Genomic DNA, 14002 nt, shown 5'->3' on the forward strand with positions numbered 1-14002 from the left:
GTCAGTACGCACTGCTGTTACATTTTTAAGAGTAGTTTTGAAATATTTTAAGACCCGGGCAACGCCGGGTACTTCCTGCTCGTACCTAATAAATGAAACAAAACCCCACGGCACCTGGGCTGTCCCCCGTGACCTCACGCCTACAGCGAGCCATCCGCACTTCACGCGACGGCCTCAAAGCGCACCTAGCCTGGCACCACCAACTCGGTTTATTTGTTGACGTCGTTGTGAGTAGGCGGCCACCCCCGTCCTCTGTATGTGTACTTCTACGGTGAACTTCTTTCGCACCGTACGTCGCCGAACTGTGCGAATCGGAGGCGCGGAAGAATGACACCAAACGAAAGCACAAAAACAAACCCCTGTCAACCCACACGGCTTACCCCGTATTCTTTTTGTACGGGGAAATCGGTGTTTCCGGTCGATACCGCGCACAGCCGTTTCAATACGGGTAAACACATTTTTTTGTCTATTTGTGTTTCTCCCTTGTGATGGGACTTTGTGGGATAAACGTTGAGGTTTATAAGGGGCACGCGGTGAACCAATGAGGTCTGAGTTGGTCTGTAATTAGTAGGGCACTGATTAAGGGGTTGACAGGTATGCAGAAAGCAGTTTGGTGCCGGCCGTCACAGGTGCTACTCGCTAACAGCACATGCCCCATCGGTCTTGTAAAGACTATACGGGAGTCTTTGTATTTTATTTTGTACTATCAGGAAATACCCGGCGTTGCCCGGGTACTTGGGGCTATCTTTTGTGAATGTCGTAGTGGCTCTAATCGCTGTGATCAGAAGGAGGCGCCTCAGTGGGCGTTACAGCAACTGTGAAGATTTCGCTGTGACATGGGGCCTGCGATGAATGTGACTCGAACGACGAACTACTGGAAGCCTAAATTTTGACTTAAAACTTTCGTGGCTGCAGGAATTCATATTCTTTGGTTCTTTCGGTAAAGTCGCGTAGAAAGAAAAATAATAATAAAAATAAAGTCAAAATTAATAAAAATAATATAAAATGAACCACTAATGTAGATTGTAGCCTGGTTCTTAATCTGAGTAAGTGTACTGTACCTGTTTTGTTGCTAGAAAAATGGGGGAAACCTATTCTCATGTACTGGCAGTCTATAATGTAGACTGTAGCCTGGTTTTTAAGCTTGATGAGCATATTGACAGTCTATAATGTAGACTGTAACAATGGTTATTAAACTGAGTGAGCGTACTGGTAGTCTATAATGTAGACTGTAGCAATGGTTATTAAACTGAGTGAGCGTACTGGCAGTCTATAATGTAGACTGTAGCATAGTTCTTAACCTGAGTGAGCGTATGCTCAGCAGTAACTTACACAATTTCTCATTGACCAATCTCCGACACATTGAACTCAAAAGGGAAAACATTTGTTCCGCCCTTCCGCTCATGGCGCTTGCAGCCACAAAACTGGACAATGGGTACGAGGGGCTGGGTACCTCTCCACCTTTAGTTCCATTCACCACGAAACCACGTGAAAAACATCTCAGCTTGTGCCGGAGGCCCCGGAGTGTCACATGTCTATGACGTCACCTAGCCAAACCCCATTTGTCAGAGCCTGGAGACCCCTCCCACACCCCCCCCCCCCCCCCAATTCACCGCTCCCCCAACGCCCCCTAGTGGTCCCTCCAGAACCAGCAGAAAACCACTGCAAATGGTCACGCGGAATGCACTCGAACGCTCATTGGAGAGTAGAGGCTGCTATTTATCTGTCGGGAGCTGGACTGGGTACCCCCCAGACCTCTGTGGAGTACAGTGCAGGATGTCCAGTTGGCTCATCCTGGCTCCAGTCATCCTGAGGGATGAACAGTCCTCTGGGACAGGAAGCTTCCAACATCATCATCATGAAGGGGACGTTAGAGCATGGAGGTGAGGTGTGAGAAGATGCGAGTCCCCTGGCCGATGTGATCTCACCTCCCCATCAACAGGAAGCGAGGAATGGTGGTGGTGACTTGCACCGACGAACCTGACGAGATTGATTCCCGCTCACAGGCAGCGCCAGGGAGTGATCCTGGGCGCCGCACAGGTTGACTCTAGCCTTAAATGAGTACCAGGTGAAATTTGTAAGCATTAGCACAGGGAATACAAAGGCGGCCCGGATGTGGCACTGCCCAACACCACTCCCAAATGTGACGTGCCGGCCTTCATAGGCGCTTGTTAACAGCACTTGCCCCAACAGCCAGGCCACACTTGGGATTCTAGATGTGAAGTTTTCGTGACTGCAAGGATTCATACTCTTTGTTTTTTTCGGTAAAGTCACGTAGGTTAAAAAATTCAAATAAATAAAATCACGACGTTTCGGGCGCAACACAAGCGTCCTTTTTCAGGTGGGGACAACTTAGCGAAAAACACAACTGCTTAAGTGTGTCAGGTGGGGACAACTTAGCGAAAAGCACAACTGCTTAAGTGTGTCACCTGAAGAAGGACGCTTGTGTTGCGCCCGAAACGTCGTGATTTTATTTATTTAATTTTTTTTACCTACGGGACACACACGGAATCTGTATCAGAACAAGACGGAGAGGGAGAGGGAACGAGGAGCCCTGACCCGGTCAGCGGAAGGGGTGGTGGGGTGGGGGAGGGTGTGAGCAATGAATGAGAGGTTGTGAGGAGGATGAGGTGGGTGAGGATGAGGGGGGAGGAGATGAGGTGACAACCCTGTGTGCGCTGGTAACTGATGTGCGATGCCGTGCGAGACAGAGCGAGACGGACGCGAGGAGTGAGAGGGCCAACGTTTATTCAGCCACACTCAGCTACAGCAGCAGCAGCAGCAGGATCCTCTAGTTGATGGTCACCTCCACCGGGAAATGGTCGCTCACCTCCTTGGCCTGGGGCGGGGAGGAGGAACAAACACGGGGTCAGGGGGGCGGATAGGAGCTCTAGGAGTCAACAGTGAAACCAGCAGCCACGCGGACCCCACGAGACCTCCACGGAACTCCCACGGGACCCCCAAGGGACCCCCACGGGGACCCCCACGGGGACTGCCACGGGACCGCTCACCTTCTCCAGGGTCAGGCCATACATGGACTGGAAATTGAGGATGCGTGCAGAGCCGGAAGCAATGGCCCCTTGGAGCGCGCTCCCAGCCACCACGATCCTGCGCACGAGAGGGGGAAGGCACCGTGAGACGAGAACCCCACCCCACCGGGACCCGATCCCCTCCGAGACCCCGACCCCACTGAGGACCCAGACCCCAGCGGGTCGCCAATCTGAAGGGCCCCATCCGCACCTGTCATAGGCGCAGTTGGTGGTGCCCACGGTGGTGTCCGCCTCGTCGCCGATGAGCCAGGAGAAGCGCGAGTCCGAGCGCAGGCGGATGCGCCCCCAGTCGGACGCCGCCACGTAGCTGCAGTCGGCGTTCAGGTCACCCAGGATCATGATGCCCTGTGGGGAACACGGCGTTCTGAGGAACACGGGCAGGTGCGGAGGCCACGTCGCTGTGTCAAAGATGTGGCGGTGTCGGGACAGCGGCGTCACGGTGATGGGGAGGCTGCCTCACGTCCGTGCCCCAGCGCTGGCGCGCGTCCGTGTAGACGTCGAAGAGCGCGTCGATCTCCGTCACCGCCAGATCGGGCGACGTGTGCTGCGGCACGAGCACGAGCTGCGGCACAGCTGCAATCGCACAACCACCACGCTCCTCACCATCACCGCCACACTCTCACCAAAATACAACAAAGACCCCGTATAGCCTTAACCGACTGTTGGGGCAAGTGCTGTTAGCGAGCATCTACGAAGGCGGGCACTGTGGCACACGAGGGGGTGGGTCGTCAGCAGCACGCCCGGCCGCCTTTGTCTCCCTAGTGGCGATGTTTACACACTGCACCAGGGACTCATTTGAGGCTGAGTCGACATAGGAGAGGCCCAGGACCGGTTCAGATAATTATCGTCACTGGTGTTGGCTGTGAGCGGGAATCGAACCCGGGTTGTCGGGTTGGTAGCGCAGCGCGCTAACTGCCACACCACCGCTCGCCAAAATTCACCACTACTCTCACCACCACACTCACCACCATACTCTTCACCACCACACACACACATCCTCTACACCCAACTCACCACCCCACGTCACCACACCTCACATCCCAACGGCCCCGTGTTGCAGTGTTGCAGCACACACACTCTCACCGAGGACAGCCACCTTTCCTGCTGTAGGCAAAACTCAGACGTGTTTCTCGGTCACCCGATGTCTATCAACACCGTGCAGTATCTGAAATGAAGTTCAATGCAGCAAGACGGTACCGGATCTCGGGTACAAATCCATTCCTCTTCTTGGTTCTTTCGGTAAAGTCACGTAGAAGTGAAATAATAAAGTAATAAAAATAAAACATAATCAAATATTAATTTTAGAATTATTTTATTATGTTTTATTTGTATAATAAAATAATCAATTTATAATTATTTTATTATGTTTTATTTGCAATATTTTATTAGTTAATTATCATTTTCTAATTTTCCTTTTATTATTTTATTATTTCCCTTCTACGTGGCTTTACCGAAAGAATTATTTAATTATGTTTTATTTTATTATTTAATTATTTCCCTTCTACGTGACTTTACCGAAAGAACCAAGAAGATGAATCCCTGCAGTCACGAAAGCTTTCAATCGAAATTTAAATCCATTCCTGGCGCCACCTGAACGGAGATCACCCCAATCCCAGACGGCCCGACCAGATCAAACCCAGACGGGTGACGACCCAACTCCAGCCCTGGTTCTGAAATTCACTCCGTCCACCGCCCTTCCCTCCAGGGTGGCCGAGAACCTCACCGCTGCTGGGGATGTTGAACCTGACCAGGAACGGCTCGCGACTGAACGTGTCGGTGCCACAAGACTCGCAGCCATCGTCGTAGTGGTAGCTGCTGGAGACAGACACGACCTTGTCCCTGTGGAGACAAGAGACACGAGCTGATCCCTGCGGAGAGCAGCAGCACTGTCGCAGCTGGATGACTTTGAGAGAAAGGGCTTCGAAAATGTGAAGTGTGGAAGATGTTTACAAAAATCTCTGATGAGAAGGTTCCATACTCTTAGTTTTTTCGGTAAAGTCACGTAGGTAAAAAAATGAAATGAAAATTTATAAAAATAAAATCATAAAAATCACGACGTTTCGGAGGCAACACAAGTCTCCGTCAACAGGTGAGACCGTCACAGCCAGATTTGCTGTATCAAGTGTGAGGAGAGAAGGTTCCATGCTCAAGAGAAAACACATCTCTAGAAAATACTTTTTAGGACCACGTGGAGATAACTTATAAGGGTAGGGCAGTCCAGTCCAGATTTGCTGCGGTACATGCACTGCTGCGTGTCACCTGTAGATGTTTCTGTCGCTACGTATAACACTGGTCAACAAAAAAAAAACATTTTTTTCTGGCCTGGACTTTTGCAGCTGTTTTAGACTAATTTCAGGGTGCTGATTCCAAATCTAATCTCAGATTTGCTCTATCACATCTCATTTTTATGCTATACCCCATTTTCATTGATTTTACCAGAAATTAACTCTGTCACTTATGATTGCAAGTTGTTGCGACCCAGTGACTGCTTTAGTGTTAAAATATGGTGCTGTATTTTTAGCATAGTGTGTTCATAATATCATTTTATGTAGATATCCACATTTATTTAATATTTTTCTTCTGCAGTTTTTATTGAAAATGCAATATTTGATATCTCAAAATCCTGATGTGATAGACGAAAACTGATGCCAGATTTGGAATCAGCACCACAAAATTACCTTAAAACCATTGGAATACATTATGCCAGAAAAAGTGTGTTGACCAGTGTAATCCCTTCTAGCCGTGACACGTATAACCAGAGTTACCTACACGCACGTCGTCGTCACGTGTAGCTACGTTTACCACCTGTAGGTGTCACCTGTAGGTGAATGTCACCTGTAGCTGCGTGTCACCTGTAGCTGCGTATTACCTGTAGGTACCACCTGTTGTTGGGTGTCACCTGTGTCATCTGTAGGTAGGTGTCGCCTGTAGTTGGGTGTTACCTGTAGATGTAGACGTAGCGCTCTGTGTAGGTGGAGCTGCCGAGCTGATCGCTGGCCAGGTACTCGTAGTGATGGGCTGAGGCACTGTCGCACATGCGCAGAATGAGCCCAGGTGAGACAAATAGCGCAGTGATACCCTGACTCGCATCCTTCAGATCACGCCATTTTGCGTTTATGACCTGGCCTCAGCGAAAACACACGACGCCAACTCGAAAGGCTTCCCGGGAAAATCAACACCTCCCGTTTTGTCCTTTCACAGTCCCAATTAGATATTTATCCTGACCTCTCCATCGCGACCTACTCCTCCCCGCGACCTCCCCGCACGTAAACTCTCCTCGCCGTGACCACTCCTCACCGTGACACCGGTCCTCTCACCTGTTGAGCTGGCTCATGAGAAGCTTGACGGCGCTGAGATCTGAGTCCCGAACCTCTTGCACTACGACGATGTCATAGAGACTGATAACCTGAGGAAGAGACATATTTCTGGAATTTGGTGAAGAGATGACCACGTTGTGCCAGCTTCGGTGCTCGCTATTGGGAGCTGTACTCCTTCCCAGCGACCACTGCGATACACCCGGGATTGGCGGATAACTTGGCACTGTGGGTGAACGAGCTGGCACAAAGCGCTAACGATCTCCATCCATGGATCTCATGATCTGATACCTGGTGAATAGACAGATTACTTGGTACCTTGGAAAGATATCTGTTATCTGTAAATAGAGATTATGTGACGGTAGAGACAGATTATCTCATATATCAACAGAATCATCTGGTAGATACAGAGGAACTGATCTCTGGGGAAGAGATTTTTATTATCTGGCCGGGTGGCTCAGCGTGAAGAGCGAGCGGCCTGCAAACAGAAGGTTCCGAGTTGAAATCTTTGTTGGGGATTGACTTGGCCCATCATCCCTTCGGGGTCAGTAAAATATCTACCACTTTGTGGGGAAGTCATATTGGTTGTCCAATTAATAGACTTGCCTCCTTCATAGAAATGTGGAATTGTCACCACTGGCTCAGGGTGGCAAACGGGACGAACCCAGCCTCAAAGTTCATCAGAGCAGCGATCTGTCGTTTGGCGTAGCGATGAATTGGTATCTAGTATAATGGGGAGACAGGCATTCGGGACCGGTGAGGGCATGGCGGGGACAAGGAGGCATTTACATCCACGATGACCTTCGCCACGTCGGGCTTGGACATCTTGGCATCGCCGAACGTCTGGATGTTGAAGGCGGCGATGCGAATCGACTCGGCCATTCCCATCGCGACTGCGAGCAGCGCTGCGGCGAGCAGGAGCTTCATGGTTGCGAATTGGGACCAAACCTGCACCGAGAGACCAGACGGACGTGGCTGCACACACCACCCAGACCGCCCGCCGGAGCCCACACCACGCAGCCTCGCGTCGCACTACCTCCGCCACCACTTGTCTTCACGGATGAAGATCGTCGTCGCAGTAGCTACAAGGCACGAGACGGGTGCGGCATCGGACGGGCGGGCAGGTACAGCATGAAAGACAGCCGAAATTGCTCTGTGGAAATTCATCGACTTGGGTGATATTGATAAACGCTCTAATTACACAAGCATCAAGCCTTAAAGAGACGGGCCCACACCCTCATCAAAGACCTAAACATAGCATTGGCAATACCGTCCAATCCACTTGAAAAGCTGGCCAGCCAGCACGTGCAAATGTCCGGAACAAGCCGTAGCCAAAATATCGTAGAGCTACTGTGGACCAAGGCTGGAGCCAGGAAAGCATTGAGGATCATCGACGAAAAGACACAGCCTAGGACCAGTTCAGTAGGAAACTCGCACGCACGAGGAGACGCTCCAGCAGCCCCAGCGCACATCGAAGCAGAGCACGGCGCTCCTTTGTGGGCCGATTATAATTATAGCCACACAACTGGACAGCATCTTAACAACTCTTAGAACCTCCCAGTTCAACCATTCTACACAACAAAGACTCATTCCTGGCAGCGATTTCAGCCGCACCAACTCTACATAACAAAAGGCTCAGTCCCATTTACACGCACCTTTACATCAACCGCACCTAGTTTAAACAACAAAGGCTCATTCCTAACAGCGTGCTTCAGCCACACCGAACCTCACAAAAATAATATCCAGGGCCTACCTTGGCTTCTCCCATCCTCAACCAGTATACATACAAACTGTTTCTTGGAATTTCTCTTTACTTGATACAGCTATCGTGCTGTGATGGTTCCACCTGAAGACGGCAGCTTGTGTTGCCTCCGAAACGTCGTGATTTTATTTTATTTTACTTTTATTAATTTAAATTTTTTACCTACGTGACTTTACCGAAAAAAATCTAAGAATATGAATCCTTGCAGTCACGAAAGCTTCAAATCTAGAATGGACAGAACTTATGTTGATCAGTTGCACAGCAGAAGACCAAAGATCCAAAACACCGAGATCACATTTTGTAACAGATCAAGGTCATACAAAAGGTGAGTCACTGGCGACACTCAACTCCTGCACTGTGCCACCCCGAACTCGATGTAAATCTGTGGATCTCTACGAGTCTATCAGTCTCTATGTGGGTCCACATATTAGTGAACTACTGGCAACTGCGAAAATTGCGAGGTTCTAAAACAATTCACCACTCAACTGAAGCGATTTCCTAACAAGTGTGGAAGCAGATTTCTAAGTTTCCAATAATCCAGCTATGCCCAGGAGAGACGTGACACGAACAGCACTGCTATTGTGAGCTTACCTCCAATCTTGACCTGCCCTCCAGCAGTCCCGTTTGTAGAACTTATATACCAGCGTGCACACACAAACATTCCTCCCACGTAGGGCTGGACCCAGAGCCTTCGTTTTGGACGATATCTTATCTTGTGAGCACCGCCTGGCCACTTCCCAGCGCCGGCATGAGTACACTCACCTTTGCACGCAACGTGGGCTCCCGCAGAGCACCTGGGAATGTTCCAGGCGGTGGCTCACGACAGCCGAGGCTTAAGAATGCACCGCTCACAGGAGGGGGCTCTCGCAGCTCCTCCACTCCGACCCCTTCCCCTCACCAGATCCCGCACACTCTCCTCGGGCCCCACACCCCCAGTGCCTGGCATCAGCAGGAGCGACGCGGCAAGCCGGAGAAACCAACGCTGCTCACCCAAGTGTGGCCGCGTCAACTGAACGGAAAAGAATAAAAGCCGCTCTTTGTCCGGCCTGAACGTCAGGTTGGATACCGTCACTCTCTGGCTTGGAGCTGCGGAACGCAAGACCCACGGGGAGCGGGACTCTGCGCCCCCACCTCATGGGAGCCGAACCGTGCCATGACACCTGCACGGCTGCCATTTTTACCCTTTAGGGCAGCAACTGCGGTCACCAATCGATCGGCTACCGCAGGCGTAAACACACATCTGCTTAAGGTTTCAAAAGAACACTTTATTGATGCAAAATATGACGAGGACACATACGGTTGCATTCTGTCGGAATCCCTCAAGCATCCGGAAAGACAATCCCCCCCCACCTCCTTCTCCGCGGTGGCTTCAAACCCCTCCCACTGCATGGCCACCCTTCGTCCAAGTGCTCACGTTCTGGTGATGGAAATCGCGAGTCAACCGGGAAACTCGCACTTTTCTCAGGGCCGCAAAAACACGCTGCGAATGTTCATCGCGGCCTTCGACTACGATCGCCGCTCGCTCTCCCCGCCCCCCCGGGGACCCACGTGGCAGCGCCGCTACTCCAGCACCACGAGCCCCCCCGCGGCCTCCAGTGCGGCCTTGAGCTGGTTGGCCTCTTCCTTGGGGACGTTGGCCTTGATCTCCTGCGGCAGCGACTCCACCAGCTTCTTGGCCTGAAAACACAACGTTCGGCAGCGATGTGCACGGTGTAGTCAGCCGACGGCAATACATTTTTTTCTTGGGCCAAGTAATTATCTGGACAAATTTTGTGTCGTTAAGACCCTCCACCACCCGACACAGCCAAACAAGTTAAATTGTCACGTGGTGTACGAGCATTTAAGGTGCCAATTGTTTCCGCTCACTCACCCGGTGAGGTGAGGAACAATTCTTACAACTAAAACAGTAAAGTCTTCGTGAGTCTCAACACAATTACAGGAAGATCCTGCATTGGGATGTTTGACCAGTTCTTTGAGATTCGATGAGACACGTGGCTTGTGGAAGGAAACTGGGGAACCCGCAGAAGACCCACAAAATAACGAGGGGACAACACTCAATGATTCACAACAGATTTAACAGGCAGATATTTTGCTACACCGCCATCTCCTGGTCACCTGACCATCCCAGCCTGCAAGATATGGCATTCCCAGGCAGTCTCCCAATCTAGTACTATACTAACCAGGTTCAACTCTGCTTAACTTCTCAGATCCAATGAGACTAGTGGGGCTCGAAGGTGATTTGCGTGTTTGATTGGGTGTGATGTTCACTATCTTATCAACTCTTGCATTTGTGTGTGTGTTGGTTCGTTGCAGTTGTGTGTGTTGGTGGGGAGCGGTAGCGTAGCGGTTAGCGTGCTGAACTATGAACCTGGTGACCCGGTTTCGATTGCTTCTCACAGCCAACACCAGTCATGATTATCTGGAGCTGGTCCTAGATCTCCCCTAGGTCGACTCGGCCTCAAATGAGTACCTGGTGCAGTGTGTAAACAATACCACTAGCGAGACAAAGGCAGCTGGATGTGGTGCTGGCCACCCATCCCCTCGTGTACCGTGCCGGCCTTCATAGGTGCTCGCTAACAGCAATTGCTCCGACAGTTTGTTACAGGCTATAGGCGGATCTTTGTCTTTGATGTTCACTACATTAATGCCCAATGTACAAGTTATCGATTTCAACTTTTGTGTATGTGTCATTACGCGTTGTTACGTGTTTGCTGTGCCAGTGTACACACGTGTGTTTTCAAGGTCTGCATCACCTGACCTTCTGGACACCCCAGCAAATGAGACGTTCCTTCTGAGGTTAAATCCAGGTGAATACTTGAAGAGATATGTAGATTTGGCTGTCGGCGTGTGATTGTCATTGCTCGCATTCAGTTTCGCCCACAGCGGCACGCTGTGCGGCCGGGCAAAGCGCTCACCTGCACGAGGTTGAGGCCGGGCATGCAGGCCTTCACCTCCTTGATGAGCTTCACCTTGTCGGAGCCACGCACCTCCGTGAGGCGAACCATGAAGTGAGTCTTCTCCTTCTTGACCGGAGCGTCCTCCTCCTGAACGGCATGCACAAGAGGGGCGAGCAGTGAGGAGCGGGTGGTGAGGCACGGACGGTGGGGAGGAACGAGCAGTGAGGAGTAAGTGGTGAGGAGCAAGTGATAAGGAGAAGCGAGCGGTGAGGAGTGAGCAATGAGGAATAAGCGGTGGGGATGAACGAGCGGTGAGGGGCTAGCAATGAGCAATCAAGGGTGAGGATGAACCAGCGGTGAGGAGAAGCCAGCGGTCAGAAGCGAGTGTTGAGAAGCGTGCAGTGAAGAGCGTGCAGTGAGGAGTGAACTGTGAGGAGGAACGAGTGGTCACATGCGAGGAGTGAGCAGGTGTGAGCTCGTGCACGTGCGGAGCTGCAGGCAGCGTGCAATGAGAAGTCACGGGAGGTGTCGCCACTCACCGCTTCGGCAGGCGCTGCGGCCGAGGTGGCAGCAGCCATCGGCATAAAGCCCACGTCCTGGATGTTCAGAGTTTTCTGCGAGGACACGACAAGCGACGCGTGAATGCGCAGACATCATCTCAAGGCGCGGACACCATCATCTCAAGGCGGCAGTGGAGGGCGTGGCGTACCTTGAGCAGCTTGTTCAGGTCCGCCACCTCGAGGAGGCTGAGGCTCGTGATGTCGCTCACGAGCTGCTGGACCTTTGGCGAGAATTCGTGAGGGTCCCCGTCCAGGGGCGGCGCCGCGAGCGCGTCCGCGGGTCGCAGAGACGAGGTGCCCAGGCAGCGCAGGGTGCAGGGAACCCCTCCCGGCCTGCGGAAACAGCACGTCTCTAGCCATGGCCCAGTGTCTGTGTCTAACCCCAATCTCTTACCATGGCCCAGTGTCTGTGTCTAACCCCAGTCTCTCACCATGACCCAGTGTCTGAGTCTAACCCCAGTCTCTCACCATGGCCCAGTGTCTGTGTCTAACCCCAGTCTCTCACCATGGCCCAGTGTCTGTGTCTAACCCCAGTCTCTCACCATGACCCAGTGTCTGAGTCTAACCCCAGTCTCTTACCATGGCCCAGTGTCTGTGTCTAACCCCAGTCTCTTACCATGGCCCAGTGTCTGAGTCTAACCCCAGTCTCTCACCATGACCCAGTGTCTGAGTCTAACCCCAGTCTCTCACCATGGCCCAGTGTCTGTGTCTAACCCCAGTCTCTCACCATGACCCAGTGTCTGAGTCTAACCCCAGTCTCTTACCATGGCCCAGTGTCTGTGTCTAACCCCAGTCTCTTACCATGGCCCAGTGTCTGAGTCTAACCCCAGTCTCTCACCATGGCCCAGTGTCTGTGTCTAACCCCAGTCTCTCACCATGACCCAGTGTCTGAGTCTAACCCCAATCTCTCACCATGACCCAGTGTCTGTGTCTAACCTCAGTCTCTGACCATGGCCCAGTGTCTGTGTCTAACCCCAGTCTCTCACCATGACCCAGTGTCTGTGTCTAACCTCAGTCTCTGACCATGGCCCAGTGTCTGTGTCTAACCCCAGTCTCTCACCATGACCCAGTGTCTGAGTCTAACCCCAGTCTCTCACCATGACCCAGTGTCTGTGTCTAACCCCAGTCTCTCACCATGACCCAGTGTCTGAGTCTAACCCCAGTCTCTCACCATGACCCAGTGTCTGTGTCTAACCCCAGTCTCTCACCATGACCCAGTGTCTGTGTCTAACTCCAGTCTCTCACCATGACCCAGTGTCTGAGTCTAACCCCAGTCTCTCACCATGACCCAGTGTCTGTGTCTAACCCCAGTCTCTCACCATGACCCAGTGTCTGAGTCTAACCCCAGTCTCTCACCATGACCCAGTGTCTGAGTCTAACCCCATTCTCTCACCATGACCCAGTGTCTGAGTCTAACCCCATTCTCTCACCATGACCCAGTGTCTGAGTCTAACCCCAGTCTCTCACCATGACCCAGTGTCTGAGTCTAACCCCAGTCTCTCACCATGACCCAGTGTCTGTGTCTAACCCCAGTCTCTCACCATGACCCAGTGTCTGAGTCTAACCCCAGTCTCTCACCATGACCCAGTGTCTGAGTCTAACTCCAGTCTCTCACCATGGCCCAGTGTCTGTGTCTAACCCCAGTCTCTCACCATGGCCCAGTGTCTGTGTCTAACCCCAGTCTCTCACCATGGCCCAGTGTCTGTGTCTAACCCCAGTCTCTCACCATGACCCAGTGTCTGAGTCTAACCCCAGTCTCTCACCATGACCCAGTGTGTCTGAGTCTAACCCCAGTCTCTCACCATGGCCCAGTGTCTGAGTCTAACCCCAGTCTCTCACCATGGCCCAGTGTCTGTGTCTAACCCCAGTCTCTCACCATGACCCAGTGTCTGAGTCTAACCCCAGTCTCTCACCATGACCCAGTGTGTCTGAGTCTAACCCCAGTCTCTCACCATGACCCAGTGTCTGAGTCTAACCCCAGTCCAGTGTCTGTGTCTAACCCCAGCCCAGCCTCTCGCCGCGTACCCTTCATTACCTGCTCAGCTGGCGGCAGAAGCGCAGCGCCCCCAGCATCGTGAGGCGAGACGGGTGACGGAGAGAGGAGAAAAGGAGAGGATGACACTGGACGGGTCCCTGGTCTTAGTCCGGCTTGGAGTACCGCGCCCGGCCTCGGCACTCTCCTCCAGCAGCAGCAACACCACCACGAGCAGGACCACCACCACCACGAGCAGCAGCAGCACCACCACCACGAGCAACAGCAGCACCACCACCACGAGTATCAGCAAGCACGCTCTCTCCTCCTCCTCCTCGCTGCTGCTGCTGTTCGGGCCACCACGCGACGGGACGCGACCTCTGCACGCGCAGACCACGCCGCCCCCACAAGCACCCGCGAGAAGCGCCCCCACCACATCCGGGTCAA

General features: G+C 52.3%; 2 protein-coding genes across 6 annotated transcripts; both read right to left on the bottom strand.

Annotated features, from left to right (window-relative positions):
• Positions 1 to 2731: 2731 nt before the first annotated feature.
• Positions 2732 to 9203, bottom strand: DNASE1 (deoxyribonuclease 1). Of its 5 annotated transcripts, XM_078611070.1 has the most exons (10): positions 8718 to 8738; positions 7401 to 7446; positions 7154 to 7312; positions 6368 to 6456; positions 5993 to 6076; positions 4774 to 4889; positions 3511 to 3623; positions 3241 to 3395; positions 3012 to 3108; positions 2732 to 2839 (listed from the first exon to the last, which is right to left on the bottom strand). In XM_078611070.1, exons 3-10 carry the CDS (start codon positions 7289 to 7291, stop codon positions 2792 to 2794), a joined length of 840 nt encoding a protein of 279 aa, XP_078467196.1. In that variant the 5' UTR covers positions 7292 to 7312; positions 7401 to 7446; positions 8718 to 8738; the 3' UTR covers positions 2732 to 2791. The 5 variants fall into 5 exon arrangements, with proteins under 5 accessions (XP_078467196.1, XP_078467197.1, XP_078467194.1 ...); XM_078611071.1 differs by lacking the exons at positions 7401 to 7446; positions 8718 to 8738 and adding an exon at positions 8889 to 9203; XM_078611068.1 differs by lacking the exon at positions 7401 to 7446 and having other exon boundaries at positions 8718 to 8803.
• A 167-nt stretch (positions 9204 to 9370) lies between these two features.
• On the bottom strand, positions 9371 to 13982 carry MRPL12 (mitochondrial ribosomal protein L12). The gene is made up of 5 exons (XM_078611072.1): positions 13619 to 13982; positions 11733 to 11916; positions 11563 to 11637; positions 11042 to 11170; positions 9371 to 9803 (listed from the first exon to the last, which is right to left on the bottom strand). Exons 1-5 carry the CDS (start codon positions 13654 to 13656, stop codon positions 9687 to 9689), a joined length of 543 nt encoding a protein of 180 aa, XP_078467198.1. The 5' UTR covers positions 13657 to 13982; the 3' UTR covers positions 9371 to 9686.
• Positions 13983 to 14002: the final 20 nt, after the last annotated feature.

Source organism: Lampetra planeri, chromosome 35 (assembly GCF_965212315.1).
Source record: "Lampetra planeri chromosome 35, kcLamPlan1.2.h2, whole genome shotgun sequence".
In the NCBI taxonomy this organism is placed as follows: Eukaryota; Metazoa; Chordata; class Hyperoartia; order Petromyzontiformes; family Petromyzontidae; genus Lampetra; species Lampetra planeri.